This window comes from Bombina bombina, chromosome 1, assembly GCF_027579735.1.
Source record: "Bombina bombina isolate aBomBom1 chromosome 1, aBomBom1.pri, whole genome shotgun sequence".
Taxonomy (NCBI): domain Eukaryota; kingdom Metazoa; phylum Chordata; class Amphibia; order Anura; family Bombinatoridae; genus Bombina; species Bombina bombina.
The window spans coordinates 1,414,137,326-1,414,154,012 of record NC_069499.1 but is presented as its reverse complement, the minus strand read 5'-3'; the positions used below and the strand labels follow the sequence as shown (position 1 = coordinate 1,414,154,012).

At 37.6% G+C, this 16,687-nt stretch overlaps 1 protein-coding gene across 3 annotated transcripts in view; it reads right to left on the bottom strand.

Moving 5' to 3' along the window:
* The window catches only part of LOC128652381 (death-associated protein kinase 2), a 310,674-nt gene that overhangs the window by 86,119 nt on the left and 207,868 nt on the right, over nucleotides 1-16,687 (bottom strand). For all 3 annotated transcript variants that reach the window (XM_053705320.1, XM_053705323.1, XM_053705326.1), the window contains one exon: nucleotides 10,317-10,538. In XM_053705320.1, the coding sequence (XP_053561295.1) occupies nucleotides 10,317-10,538 (222 nt within the window). The remainder of the gene's footprint in view (nucleotides 1-10,316; nucleotides 10,539-16,687) is intronic.

Below are 16,687 nucleotides of genomic sequence, written 5' to 3'. Positions count from 1 at the left end.
GCGCTGGATGAAGATGGATGCGCCTGGTAAAGACTTTGCTCCGCCTGGAAGAAGATGGATGTCTGGACTTCAGGAATGGTGAGTACTTTTTTTGGGGTTAGTGTTAGTTTTTTTCTTTTTTGGGGTTTTTATTTTTTTTTAGATTAGGGATTTTATTATTTTTTAATGGGCAGCAAAAGATCTGATTGCCGTTTTAAGGGCAATGCCCCTACAAATGCCCCTTTAGGGGCAATGGGTAGATTAAATTTTTTTAGAGTTAGTTTTTTATTTTATTTTGGGGGGTTGGGTGAGAGGGGGTTTTACCATTGGGGGTTAATTTGTAGTTTTGACATCCAAAAGGCACTTTTAAGGGCTATTGGTAATTTAGTGTTAGAATAGGGGGTGTTTTTATTTTGGGGTGGCTTTTTATGTTTTAATAGGGGTATTTTGGACAGTTTTGTTTATTTTTTTCTATAATTTTAGATTTTTTTATTTTTTGTAATAGTAGATATTTTAATTTAATCTTAGGTTGTTTTTTTATTTTGGTAATTTTTAATTTATATTTTAGGGAGATAATCTTTTTATTTTATGTAATTGGGGTTAACTTAGGGGGTGTTAAATTAATACTTTGTGTTGTTGGGGGAAGGCGGTTTAGGGGTTAATATTGTTTATATGTACTTTGCGTTGTGGGGGTGGCGATTTAGGGGTTAATACATTTATTAGCTAGTTTGCAATGTGGGGGTTTGCGGATTAGGAGTTAATAGTTTAAATAGGTAGTTTGCATTGTGGGTGGTTGGCGGTTTAGAGGTTAATACATTTTATTATTAGTTTCAATGTGGGGGGATGGCGGATTAGGGGTTAATACATTTTATTATTAGTTGTGATGTGGGGGGGATGGCGGATTTGGGGTTTTGACGTTTCAGGTTAATTTTTTTGGGAGGCGGGTTAGACGTTTACGGGCGATTAAACTTTTATTTGTTTTTTACTTAGGCGCCGGCAGATCATATACTGCCATAAGTCACTGGTGACTCCAAAAATGTTTATTTCTGCACATTTCTGTACCTCGTCGGTTTATCCGATTTACGGCAGTATCTGATCAGCCGGCACCGTATATCTGATTCACCCGATGTGCAAGGTGAACTTAGGGGCGGCATGAGTTTCAGCAGTTGCGCTGAAACCTACAACGTATATGTAATCTCGCCCAATATTGCTCCCACAGAGTAACAAAAACACTTGCTCACTTCTGAGCTAGTATGGGACTATGTAGATTTTCTTTTAAATAAAGGATACCTAGAGAACAAAGAAAAATTGATAATAGAAGTAAATTAGAAAGTTGTTTAAAATTGCATCTGAATCGTGGAAGAACAATTTGGGGTTTCATAATCTTTTAAAATTGCATGATCTATCTGAATCATAAAAGTTTAATGTTGGGTTTACTGTCCCTTTAAAAAAAACAAAGCACATAGTTGCAAACACTGATACCATAAACTGCTAAAAAGATGTGCACACTCCTGAGCCTACCTAGGTTTACTCTTCAGCAAAGGATACCAAGAGATCGAAGCAAATTTGATAATAGATTGGTAAGCCGGAAAGTATTTTTCTTTATTATTATGTGCTCTATCTAAATCATGTAAGTTTAATTCTCACTTTATTTTCTCTTTAATATACTTTAGTCCCAAACTGTAGCATTCACGTGTATTAGCTTTGTTTGCTTGGTATCCTTTGTTGAAAAGCATACATAGGTAAGCTAGGGAGCTAGCTGCTGATTGGTGGTTGCACATATTATGCCTCTTGTCATTGGGTCACCAGACATGTTCAGCTAACTCCCAGTAGTGCATTGTTGCTCCATCAACAATGGAAACCAAGAGAATGAAGCAACTTTGATAACAGAAGTACATTGGAAAGATGTTTAAAATGTTTTGCTCTATCTGAACCATGAAAGAAACATGTTGGGGTCCCTTTAAATGTGCTTATCTGGTCTGTTTGACAGAATCTCCCATAGCTGTGACTTCCCCAAAAGCATGAGAACTAAAAAAGTTTATATTTTAGCACAAGAACATTTGTTTTTCTCTTAGATGCAACAATAAAAAAAGTACTTTAAAATATCGCTACAGTACAGTTTCATTGTTCTGACATTTGTCATACACATTAAGCATTTAAATACGATCAAGTACCAAGGTTCTGCTAGATAACGAAAACAGTAAGCACTACATAATTATCTCCAGTTTAACCCCTTACTGCCGGTACTTATTTGTTACATCGGACAAATAAGTAAAACGTTGAAATCACCAGATCGTTCAAGCAGTTGTGTGATTTCACTGATGGGATTAGGTCTGGGGGGAGTGCGCTCTCCAGCCCGCGATCCCAGTTAGGAAGCCATTATGGCTCCAGGACAGCAGAATGGCTAGAACGTTTCATGCCGTCCTAACGGCGGGAAGGGGTTAAGCAATGTATCATAGTATATGTAAAGCATACTGGTTAACAGACTACAATAATGCATTACTGTCATGTCTTTTAATTAACCTCCCACCCTGCCCATAATGCATCAGTGTTCTCTGCCAGACGGGTGGTGTTATAAAGTTGCTGGGTGGGGGCAGTGAAATACTCTTCAACATCAATTTAACATCAACTGCCCTTTCCAGAACACCAGAATTTAGAAATGTTATACTTAAGTTTTCCAATAACAATTAGTAACAGAATATTAGAAAATAAAGAAATCTTAGTAGCATCTTACATGTTTTTTAAAACTAACAGGTTTCTGATTTCATGGTGTTCGGCCATTTTTGTATGTAACTGGTTTCCAAACCTGTCCTCAGGCCTCCTTAAAAGGCCACACTTCAAGCACATCCGAATTGGCGCACAGATGAAATAACCAGCTGATTAGTAACCATGGTTATTTTAACTTCTCTCACCCACGGTAATCCTGAAAACCTGGCCTGTTGGGGAGGCCCGAGTAAAGGTTTAAAAACCAGTGTTGTATGTCAATCACCTACCAATAAGAAGAGCATGAGATATCCCTACTTTATTTTGAAAATGAGGTGTACTATCCCTCTATCAGGTTTACATTCCTAGGGGTAGATTTATTATCTGGCAATAGGTTTCTATTTACATTTGTCACCAATTTTGCTTTGTTCTCTTGCTATTCTTAGTTGGAAGCTAAACCTAGGTAATTTCTTAGACCTTGAAGGCCACCTCATATGTGAATGCATTTTGACAGTTTTTCACTACTAGAGGGCGTTAGTTCATGTGTGTCATATAGATAACATTGAGCTCACGCACGTGAAGTTACCTAGGAGTAAGCACTGATTGGCTAAAATGTAAGTCTGTCAAAAGAACTGAGATAAGGGGGCAGAATACAGAGGCTTAGATACAAGGTAATCACAGAGGTAAAATGTGTATTATTATAACTATGTTGGTTATGCAAAACTGGGAAATTGGTAATAAAGGGATTATCTATCTTTTTAAAACAACAACATTTTTGGTGTTGACTGTCCCTTTAACATTGCACAAGCATTTCTGGTGAAATGCTTGTGCAATGCCGCCCCCTGCACGTTCGTGGCCAATCAGCCGCTAGCAGAGGGTGTCATTCATCCGATCGTATCGGATCTGGATGATTGTAGTCCGCCATCTAAAAGGTGGCAGACAAGTTAAGGAGCAGCGGTCTTATGACCGCTGCTTCTTATAGGGACAGTCAACACTAGAAATGTTTTTGTTTAAAAGATAGATAATCCCTTTATTACCCATTCCCCAGTTTTGCGTAACCAACACAGTTATAATACACGTTTTACCTCTGTAATTACCTTGTATCTAAGCATTTGCAAACTGCCCCCTTATTTCAGTTCTTTTGACAGACTTGCATTTTTAAACTCAAAACAACTGGATGTCCAATTAGACACAAAAATAGTAACTGCTCGTCTGTAGGTGGGTACTAAAATCAAACAACCACTCCACCAAATATATATCAGTTTAGAAATAACACCTAGGTTTAAATGAAGTTCTGCAAGTATACACTTTATGTAAAGTTACTGTGTGACAGTTTCTTGTGGGCTGGTATTCATATAGAGAGGTATATTGCTGTGTGGTTAATACTGGTAAGCATAATATCCATAGATATAAACAGCCTGTCCAGCTTACACTCTCCCCAGCCACTCCGGAACCCCACAATCAAAAAGCGGTTACCGTACTCTCTTCGTTCAGGATACGGTTATCTCACCACTCTGCAGCTGTTTGCTCCCGGACTCCTCTCCGTCCACCAGACGCGGTTGAGCGTTCTCTTTGCTTCTCGTGGTGTCGATGACGTCACTGAACTAGTGATCGCACCTCCTGCTTACGATCGGTCTTTACGAAGGGAAAGAGAGGGGTTCTCACAGAGCTCAACTCCTGTAATTCCACTGTCTCGCTCCTGGATCTGTGTATACTTGCTGATCCGACTCTCCACAGGTACTCCTTTAGCAAATAGCTCTGTTTATCAGCAATAGTGCTATGTGTCCAGACGGCAGTGCAGGTTAATTTACTGGCTGACTGGCAAAACTTAATAAGCATAAAAAGAAAAAGGTGCCAGTAAATAAAGTGTAAAAAGGTAAGCTTTATTCAACCATTAAAACATGGAGGGACAAACCCCTGAAGACAAACAAGAGACTAATATGTTTCAGCCTAGGCCGTATTCATAGTCCTTAAAATCAATCACACACACTAAGTTTAAAAAGCCCTCACTGGGCCCTGATTGGTGGGATAACTTCCCTAAGGTTTTAAATTTAAAGGGACAAAACGTAATACAATTTCATTGGAGTCTAACATATGTTCGAATAAACAAAGTTAGGACCTAGAACCTTTTTACCATTATGATGAAATGATGGACACTAGTTTTGATTCCTTTAGTTCTGTTCATCTATTATTTATTACAGAGTTCATTTTTAACCTATATTTGAAAAGTGTATTTTGACAATAGAAACATCCTATGTGTCTAGAGAAAATTAAATGCAAATTCAAAACAATATATATTGTATGTAAACATCAATTGTATATAGCAAATAGGTATTTCATCATGACATTTGATCTATTTGTATTTCTCTGGATCACATGTAATAACCTTTGATTTGCTTACGAGGTTATATCAATGTATAGTATATGTAGAAACATAGGTCCATTCAAACAACTCATACATACATATATATATGCATGTCTCACAAACCACACACATACAATGTTTGTGGAATGTACACAAATACATGCATATAACAAATTGAATCAATGAACCTAGGGCCAGATTAACTACGGCTCAGGTATAGAGATTTGCTGCAGATATAGCCAAGACTAGCTACAAAAAGCCAGAGAATAAACATACACGCACACACATGCATGCCTCATCAATAGTGTGGATACTTTATGCATGTGTATGTGTGTATGTCAATAGTGGATTACCTTGTTCAATGCAGTCAGTCACATAAGTATATAGGTATATGTGATAGCATATAGGAGAGGGAGGAATAAACCCATAAACCATAATAGCCATGACCTTAGCTGTAAGAGTTAACTATAAAGGTAGCCAAAGCACTTAGACAATTCACAAGCGGATAAACATACACGCATACATCTGCAAGTCTCATTAATAGTGTACATATTTTGTGCATATGAATATGTGGGTGTCAGTAGAGGGTTACCTTGCTCTGGGTAATCTGTCATATAGAAGAATAGATGTATGCAGGTGTATATACATACATACACACAGGAGGGGAAGGTTTAACACCAATAATTGATAAAATCATATTCAGAGTTCAGGCCAAGCGGTATCTTGGTCTGGAGTCTGAATATCCAGTACATTTCTTGTCTGGATAGTGTTTGGAATTTGTCTCCTCCCCTCTTCTGTTGTTGCACCTTCTTAATGATTAACCATCTCAAGGAGTCACAATTTTTGTTATGTTTTTTGACAAAATGATCGACTAAAGGGGTACCGATTTTACCTACACTTATTGTTGACAAATGTTCGCGAATGCGCGACCGTACCTCCCCTAGTGGTTAACCCCACATACTGCAAATTGCAAAGTGAGCACCACAACAGGTAAATACAATATATCGCACGACAGTTCAGGCATGATGCAATGTTGAAGATTTCATCAGTGACAAAAGATCTAAAAGTGGTATCCACTTGTACATGTTCACAGGCCTTACATTGGGAGTATCCACATTTGAACATCCCCATGTGTCTTAGCCATGAAGATAGTTCTGTTGCAGACACCGGTCTCTTTAGCTGTGACGGTGATATCATATTCCCCACAGATCCGTCTGTAGGAAAACCTACATCCTTTACTGACCGTGTCTGCAAGGGAATCATCCTCCACAAGTAGTCGGAAATGTTTTCGCACAATGCCACATATCTCCTGGTACTGAGTAGAATAATCCGTTACAAATGTTAGTTTATTTGTTGACTAGGGAAGCTATCCCACCAATCAGGGCCCAGTGAGGGCTTTTTAAACTTAGTGTGAGTGATTGATTTTAAGGACTATGAATACGGCCTCGGCCGAAACATGTTAGTCTCTTGTTTGTCTTAAGGGGTTTGTCCCTCCATGTTTTAATGGTTGAATAAAGTTTACCTTTTTACACTTTATTTACTGGCACCTTTTGCTTTTTATACCTTTTTCTTTTTAGACTTGTATTTTAGCCAATCAGTGCTCACTCCTAGGTAAATTCACATGCATGAGCTCAATGTTATCTATATGAAACACATGAACTAACGCCCTCTAGTGGTAAAAACTGTCAAAATGCATTTAGATTAGAGGCGGCCATCAAGGTCAAAGAAATTAGCATATGAACCTCCTAGGCTTAGCTCTCAACTAAGAATACCAAGAGATTCAAGTAAAATTGATGATAAAAGTAAATTGGAAAGTTGTTTAAAATTACATGCCCTATTTGAATCATGAAACTTGACTGTCCCTTTAACTTATGTTTCCGGCAAGCCGGAAACTTTGGGTGTAGATTACAGCATCTGATGGTTGTTTAATCTACCCCTTAGTGTCTACTTTTGCAGCCAATCACAACTCTTGTGTTGCTAATATTTAGGAATTAACTTCCAAGTTTGTGTTTCCCATGAAGAATATTTGAAAGAAAAAACACAAAACAATTTGTCCTCATTTAATAGCTTTTCCCATGTTTTTATTTAGTTATTTTCTAAAGAGGTTTGGACTCCCCCCAAAAAACCCATAGAAATTTAAGATCAAATTCCACGGGTACAAAAACGAAAAACTATTTCAGTACGAGTGTAAAATAGCTCAGCAGCGAAAGGGTTATAGATGCTGCATTTCTTCCATGTCCATTTAAATAGACATGAAACCTAATTTTTTTATGATTGAGATAGACCATGTAATTTTAAACAACTTTCAATTTTACTTCTATTATCTAGATTGCTTTATTCTCTTGGTATCCTTTGTTTTAAAACACATACCTAGATAAGCTCAGGGGCTGCACTGCACTACTGGAGTTGGCTGCTGATATGGCCCTTGTCATTTGCTTGCCCTGTTGTATTCAGCTAGCTGCCTGTAGTGAAGTGCTGCTCCTTCAACAAAGGATACAACAAGAATGAAGCAAATTAGATCATTTACTTCTATCTGAATCAAGAAAGAAAAAAACTAGGTTTTGTGTCCCTTTAAGTATAAAATGTGGAAAATTAAAAAATAGCAAGTATAGCATATATTAAGTATATGTGGGCAGCTTAGTAAGAACTGTGTTATTGACCATGATGATTCCAGTACCTGACAAGTGCGCACATAAAAATTACAAGTTGCCCTGGCAACACTAAAAAGATCATAAAAGTAATTTAGTAAGTAAATATCAAATGTTGACGTAATGTAATTTTTATAGTGTACTTGCATATAAATCTCTTTATAGTAAGAACACAAAATGTATTTCAATAATCATGGCATATTAGTCTAATCCCTACTAGAAAGGTTAGGTTTTTCAAATGTTTTTGTATTTAAAGTTTTAAAGTGATTATTACCAGAAGCATGCAATTAAATCTATTCAATGCCTTGATGAAGGAATGTTCTCTATTTTTTTCATTTCAATATATGATCAATAATATACCTTTTAAATGTAGTAGCATAATAATGGAAAATACTTGTATCCATTATACAGTACAGCCTATCAGAGGCTGTGCCTTATGTTCAATTGAAATGCATAGCCCATGCACCCGACTCACTCCTAGGCTATGCTAGAGTGTATTGTGCATGCTTATTGTAATTTGAGAATTAATACACTGTAAACTGTGAATTTGCAAGGTGATTATGATACACATTTTACGTAGAGCGTGCCGCCATAATAACAGCATCTATTAAAAATTTTGAGGCACCATCAAACTTTCAGTAAGCGAAAATAAGCTGCTGTTTTATGGAGGACAGACTATGTCAAATCTACTATGTTACAAAGTAAATCACTAAAGCAGTTCTGATTAGCTGTAATTTAGCGCTCAACAAGGAATCCTTTGCAGTGATATAGTGCTCATGCGCCAAGGATATGGGATTCCACTAGACTGCCCCCAATGCGCGAACCACAAGTAGGAGACACCCTTCACATTTTCGGCTTTTTAAAATAAAAAACATTTTTAAATAGTGGATTACATATTTACAACGTTTGAGTACAAAACGATTTAATCACTTGTTGCATTTTCCTCACATGTCCCATCAATTTAACCTTTAGGATTATACTTCCATTATAGAGGGACATAATATGGATGTACAAACACACAGAGACTTAGGCTCCAAAATTGTATTATCACTTTTTGTTATTCTGGCTGCAAACGCAGCAACAAACAGAATGTTCTGCAAAATCTAGCATTATACACAAGCTAAGCTTTTCCATATGATGTTCTTCGAAAAGGAAAAAATAATAATTCAGACTGTAATTTCCACATCTTGGTTCAGTTCCATAGGCAGCAGTGACCAACAAAAAGTGGCCCCTTTCAAGAGAGGGCAAGAAAGAATCCCAAAGCCTGCCCTGAACCTCCTTTTAGGGGTATACAAGACTCTTTCCCTTCCTGCCAAATGTCAATCTTAAAAGATAAGAGGAGGGAAGCCTGGTAAATACTAAGTAGGAAAGTGATCCAAGATAGATGGTAAATAAGAGCTCAACAAATCAAGGCGCCTTAAAAATAGGCCCTGAATCCCTGGTTTACAGACCCCAAGACACACATGGGTGCTACCACTCTGCCCCTCACCAGCCAGACCTAATATCTAGCTTGGTGCAGCTCGATCCTTTCTAGGCCACACAATGGTGAAATACAAATGTAACTTGTATTGTGTTGTTATATAATCTCTCTCTCTCTCTCTATAAAGAATTATAAATACACAAACAAGGCTTTTTTTGCATGGGAAATCTAATAAAACTGAATGGGAGCCTATATGAAGTTAAAGTGAATGTAAAGTTTTGTCAATTAGTGACCGTTTTTTTAAAATACTATTAAAAACAGGGGCACTTTCATTGATGAAACTTTACATTGCACCGTATTTGTAGAAATACTTACCTTTTACTTCTACAAAGCCGGATCGCCAATCCCCCGCCTGCTTCTTCCTGCTGTACTTACACAGCAATGACAAAACTGGCTTCCTCTAATCACAGCAGGGCATCACGAGAAGGACGCTGGGGGGGGGGGGAGCCATGATTGGAGGAAGCCGGTTTCGTAATTTCTGAAGTAAGTACAGAGGAGCTGAGACGGGGGATCAGCAATGCAATGTAAAGTTTCATCAATATAAGTGCCCCTATTTTTAATAGTATTTTTAAAAACCGGGCACTAATTGATGAACCTTTATGATCACTTTAAAGGGATATTCTAGCCAAAATTGGATTCCACATGGATGGATTTCAGTTTTGAATAGAAGCATTTTTGTTATATTCATGTATTAGCAAAAATGCTTATAATAAAAGGTATAGCCGTTTTAAAAGTGTATTTAAGTATGCACTGTGCACCAGCATTTTATGCACAGCACTTGCTCAGAGATCCTAAGGTACCTGTACCATTTGGTAATGACTACATTTGTTAATTGCAGATATGATACAAGCCCCACTGGTGCTCTGAGCAGCTGCATTATTTTAAATGCGGGTTCACTGAGAATATCTAGCTATGTTTCACATGCATGTGCAGAGAAAAATATTAACACTAAAACAATGATACATTTTACTAGAAGCATTTTGGCCAATACATGTATATATTGCAAATATATTTCTATTTAAATATATAATTCAACTATGTGCATTTCAATTTTGACCGGAATGTCCCTTTAAGAATACCTCTTAACTAGAAGCTGCCTTCTAAAAAAAGACCCTTTAGTTGTGTACAGCTAAACACTTACAATTCCAACATCAGCACCATCTCAGCTTTGCTAGCAAAGACGTCGTGTAGCTGCATGATATTGGGGTGCTCCAGCTGTTGCAGGATGAACACCTCCCTCTCCACCTGTTCGCGGTCCAGCCCCAGGCGGCTGCCTTTGCACTTTCGCGTCTTGATGAATTTTCCAGCATAGAAAGTCCCAGTGTTTTTCTCCTTGCATTTTCTCACCTCGCCAAAGTGACCACTGTGGAGACAGAAAAGGAACGATGATGATGATGGAGGCGACAATATGGATGCTCTTGCATGGAAGATACAGTGATGGCATATACCAACTTAACAACTGGTAATATAGAACATTATAATTATTGTAATATTGGTATTTTTATTACTTTGTGAAGTGTTATTTAAAATTACATGTTCTACATAAATCGTGAACGTTTAAATTTGACTTTTATGTCCTTTTATGTTTATAAAATATATATTATTTTTTTGTTTATAAAACTATTTTACTTTAATCTATACAATCCCTTTTCATTACTACTATTAATTAAAATGTCCTTGACTTGTCCCTTTAATATGAGCAAAGCAAGGGGGGGAGAGAGGTTACGCACAATGCTATAAAGATAAAGGCATTAAAAATAAAAATTGTGCTTAAACACCATTTAGCACCAATAACATTAGGAAGTCAAACAGATTATACAAAAAACAAAACAATGAGAAATAGATAAAAATGTAATCTTTTTTCGGAAGTCAAAACTTGGGATGTGAGTACAGAGGAAACCCTTTATAATGAAAACGAGCAAAAAAGGATTAGAAGAATTTCTATGGCAGATTTTATTGCAATGTTTACAGAAACCTTTAGTAGTAAGTACTTTTAGAGACACTGATTTTCCAAGTAACACTAAGGAACTAGTGTACTCTTCACCAGTTCACATATACATTGTGTGCACAATTATTAGGCAAGTTGTATTTTTGAGGATTAATTTCATTATTGAACAACTACAGTGCTCTTGGTCAATCCAAAATGTTAATAAACCTCAAACCTGAATATTTAAGAAAGAAAAAAAATGAGGTTTTGGATTTCTTAGGAGAATATCTATGTCTGCACAATTATTGGGCAACTATTAGTGCTGTATAAGCAGCAGAAAAAGGATATGTCTGAGAAGTACGACGATGATGAAAACCAATATAAAAAAACACAACACATATCGACGCTGCAACTATATGTGTTTGAATTCTGCAAAGGGGTTAAATGTATAGTTTGAGTCCTCAGAGATGCATGCACAGCAGTTGATGAGCTGGTGGTTGGCGGGTCGTGGTGATTGGCTCATCGGCTGTTTCTTGTGGTTGTTATACTTATACAACTGCAGTTTAAAGGGACTCTGAACCCAAATTTTTTCTTACATGATTCAGATAGAGCATGAAATTTTAAGCAACTTTCAAATTTACTCCTATTATCAATTTTTCTTCGTTCTCATGCTATCTTTATTTTAAAAGCAGGAATGTAAATCTTAGCAGCCAGCCCATTTTAGGTTCAGAACCATGGATAGTGCTTTCTTATTGGAGGCTTACATCTACCCATTAATAAGCAAGCATAACCCAGGTTCTCAACCAAAAATGGTCCGGCTCCTATGCATCACATTCTTGCTTTTTAAATAAAGATAGCAAGAGAATGAAGAAAAATTGATAATAGGAGTAAATTAGAAAGTTGATTAAAATGTCATGCTCTATCTGAATCATGCAATAAAAAATGTAGGTTCAGTGTCCCTTTAAGGTCTAATTAGAGCATGCATAATTTGCACTTGAATGCCCCTTTCATGTTTTAGCAATTTTAATTAGTTACATTTTTAAATAAAACAAACTCATATATATTTATTTGATCTATTTTATTGGAATGTATTAAATATTAAAAATTCAAACACAAAGCTTTCACTAAAGAGTATTTTCTCCTCTGGTATGCGTCTTGTCAGATATGTCTCAGTATGTGGTTGGAGGAACGTTCTACTGATCATTGGCTTCCAAGTGTTAGATCTGACTGCTTAATGTCAGTTTCAAGAGATGGATCAGTCTGGTGGCTTTCAGACATAGATCAGGTCCAAATCTACTAGAAAGGATGCAGCTGTTTCATGGCAGCTACATCAGGCTGAATCAGGAAAGATTAGGTCTAGCTATTACCTCCTCCCTGGAATTGTGCTGTCCTTCAGCAAGAGAGTACGAATGACTCAAGAAGTGTTGGAGTTATCTCCAACACTTTGGTATTTTAGGGTTCCTCACACATTGTGAAATAACTGCTTCACCTTAAAGAACAGTACCAAAAAGTTATGACGAAAACTCTATCAACCAGGAAGACACACACACACACACACACACACACACATATATATATATATATATATATACACACACACACACACATACATGCATACATACACACCAGCATCACATGAAGTAGGGATCACAATGAGAGGTAACAATATCTTCTCATGTTATTAAATAAAGCCAACAGTATCTTGCCTACTTGTTGAGCCAGCCAGGCTGCAATAACACATACACATGATCACATACATGCATTAAACATGTAATAAGCACTAAAAGTGTAAGAATTATCAAAGGGACATGAAACATTTTAAGATTTTAGAATATAAATATTTAATTACATGTAGTAAATACAAGACTGAGTAATACACTTTATTATTTATTTTGCCCCCTTTTACTGCAATTTGATGTTTTTTTTATTCTGGGAACTAAAAGATGCACACTTCAGACTTCATGAGCTTAATCCTTCTACATATCTGTCCCTAGTTGGTTTCAGCAGAGGTAATAAGATAACATACTGCAAACCAATGAGAGCTCTGTCAACAAAAAGACTTTGATTAACCTTGTCCACTCTGGTAACAAGTTCAGACTGGAAATAAATCAGGTAGTGTTGGGAGTGGAGTGGAGTTTTGTCACTGAAAAACAATTGCAGCTAAAAAAAATGTAACACATTCAAAGCGTTTTCACACTTGGTTGATATTAATTTATTGCAAGACTTTAGAAAAGTCCTTTTATTACAAGAAATTGTACATCCCTTTAAGTGGAAGTGTGAGAACCTGAATGAGAAGATTAGATCATACTATCTTTAATCACCACAGCTCACGGATGTCTTTGAGGAGGAGCGGCCATTTTCTCAGACCATGAGTCCCTCAGAGTTATTCCCAAATTGAATACAGCCAACGATTATTCGTATGAGGGTTCAGCGAGTGAAGCACCACTCCATCCACAAGATCACTGAAGACTACCACGGCTAATCTCTTGATCGTCATCTTGCTATAAAACACATTGACCTCCCATGCACCGGAGACTCAGAGCCTGACCCTTAGAGAAGATAACCCTGCCCAACGAACTTGAGGCATACTAACCCGGGACTCCACACTGCTCAGCACGGCTTACATTTAAATATCCCCAACGGCTCCCTTATTCACAATGGAGGCGCTGGTATCTAACGCTATTTTGGCCTTAATCAGCAGACTGGAACACTCATCATTATATGCTGACCCAAGAATTAAGGTCCGTCTGTAACTCCACACAGATAATATCGGGAGACGCTATAGAGTCACTTCAAGGCCATCTAACCGATTTCGATCCTGCAAATGCACTATATATGGGGACCCGTTCTACAGAAGCCAACACTGCAGTTGTTTCTATGGGAAAGGATGGGAAGTGTGGAGGCCACATGTCCGAGTGCTCTGACCGGACTTTGAAGGTACAAATCAATGAGAGTCTACAATCTGGACTTACCTCTCCATATACTGAGGCTGCAATACACCGGAGTACGCCCGGGGCAGGAGATACTCAGTCCCATGGTCAGACAGAGAGTGCCGCTTACTATTGGAAGAACACACCTATTGAAGGCAGCGTGCAAGTGCAGAAGATGTTTGTTACATTGCTCGGCAGGCTGCCGAGACCCGAGGCACTGGAATTTCCGGAGCTCGCAGTGAGGAGAGATACCGAGTGGGAAACACTTGAGAGTAAGGAAGACCTCTGCGACAGAAAACTTTTAAGGTTCTGGGTGGTGGTGTCGGGGGATGCGGCTGGTCCTCTGGTGCTCCGACCTGGCTTGTTTCTTTCAACGCAAGGCTCCTTCATGAGAATGACCTGCAACTTCTTAACCCGGTCTCTTCCTGATTCCTCCACTAAACTTGGCATTGGGTAATCTCTTCTAAGACTCACTATCCCGCAGTGGTAACCCGCATCTGGGACGCTGTCCTCACACCCACCATCCAAATGACGACTTTAAAGTCTGATGCCAGACTTATGACTGCATATGCCTTTACTGACTAGTTGAGCAATATGTTAAAGGGCCATAATACCCAAATGTTTAAACACTTGAAAGTGATGCAGCATAGCTGTAAAAAGCGGATTAGAAAATATCACCTGAACATCTCTATGTAAAAAAGAAAGATATTTTACCTCAAAAGTTCCTCAGTAGCCACCTCCCATTGTAAAGGATTTCTAAGCAGCATTTTAGTGTGTTTGTCCTGGGACATCTGAAGGGACTAGCATCGTGCACTCTCATATTATTTCACCAATCAGGTAAAGGAAGCTTACTATGAAATCTCATGAGAGTTAAGTCAAATCTCATGAGATCACAGTAAGAGTTCATGACCTCAGCACTGCTGATGCTGATTGGCTGCTGTTCATTTCTTCATTTTTTTAAATTTGCTTACCTGCAGCTGGGAGCAGCTGAGTATAACTTTTTACATAGAACTTACTCTGCTGAGCTGAGGAAATTGTGAGGTAAAATATCTTCCTTTTTTACATAGAGATGCGCAGGTGATATTTTCCTGTCAGCTTTTTACAGTTATACTGCATCAGTTTCAAGTGATTTAGCATATGAGTATTATGTCCCTTTAAGTGCACCTCCATACGAAGCTCAGTTTCTGTTTCAGCTTGTTTACTATGTTTTTTTCTTTTTTTTTCTTATGCCCCCTTATTAAGTTCATTACTAAGAGACTCTTGGGCTCTGTCCTATTTGCTAAATCATCCCAGGCACTTAGCTTTGATCCTTAGAGAACTCCACACTTTGTCCTTTTAACTCTCCAAAATGTTCACACAATTCACAAGATATATTGTAAATTAGGTAACATGTGCTTTTGTTTGCATTGCAGATAGGATCCATCCTGACAGTACCTATGCTCTATATGTTGGTTATGATATTTTTGCTATCTCTGTTATCTATGCTCTCTGTGTTGTACCTACTTTAAGAGAATCTCGTATGAAAACAAGTAAACTTTAGCTCTAGATCACGGCTGATCTATTATCTAGGTAACCTCCTATTATAACTCCACATGGGATCCATGTCCTAGACTCTGGTTACATTCTGTTCAGTTCACATAATAGTATTTGTCTACTTAGCATAGTTATTCATTTTTTGTCTGAGGATCTAACTATATACATTGTAATATCCTGGTAATCTACCTATATTTATTTCTGGCAAACAAGTATAGCCTGAGATACATAGCTACTCTAAGATGGGTCTCCTATCAAATACATTCAGTATAACCAATAGGAGATACAGATCTCAATATATGACCCGCCACCTCCCTATAAGGAACATACTCCTTTCATTCTACCAACTACAGCTCCATATTATTTTCTAAGCCTCGCTCCCCCCCCCCCATTTCTCCCCCATCTCTTTGTATTCAATCTGGTCCAAAAGTGGCCAGAACAATAAGCCCATTCCCCACGTTCCAAATGTATTAGTCTAGATAGAGCTAAAAGAGTTCCCATTACGATAACGTGGGGAACAATTTTTCTTTTTATATGATATAAAAATTAAGTGTCTATAGTTTTAGTCCTATTTTCTTTATGTTACTCCAGAGTACATCAAATGAGACTCCTTTTAAAGATATCCGCAGCAAACTCTAGATTTCTAGGTCCCCACTCATACACTCAAAATGGTGGACATAGACTCACACCTTACAGATATAACTCCTCCATCAATTGTAATGTACACTTCACAACACTAGAGCACAGCTAATCATTATTTTTGTACTATGACCTTTGTGACTACAATTTTTATTTTAACCTTATGTCCTCCAGTTCATGGACTAACCTGCTTTGTTGTATTTCTTCGCAAACTTCAATAAAAATTATCTTTAAAAAAAATAAATAAAAAAAAACATGGAGAGTATATAGTCTTACCATCAGGCACCATAGATTTTACTACCAGATATTTATAACTGAAAAATATCATCAGCTGTATTTCTTTATACATCATTACCTCAATCATATTAAATATGTATATTGTTCAGCAATGACCGTTTATTTGTATTCACATAATGCTCCAGAGCTGGGGCAAGAGGGGGCAAATTATGCCATCCTTGGAATTTTGCTCCCTATATGCAAGTG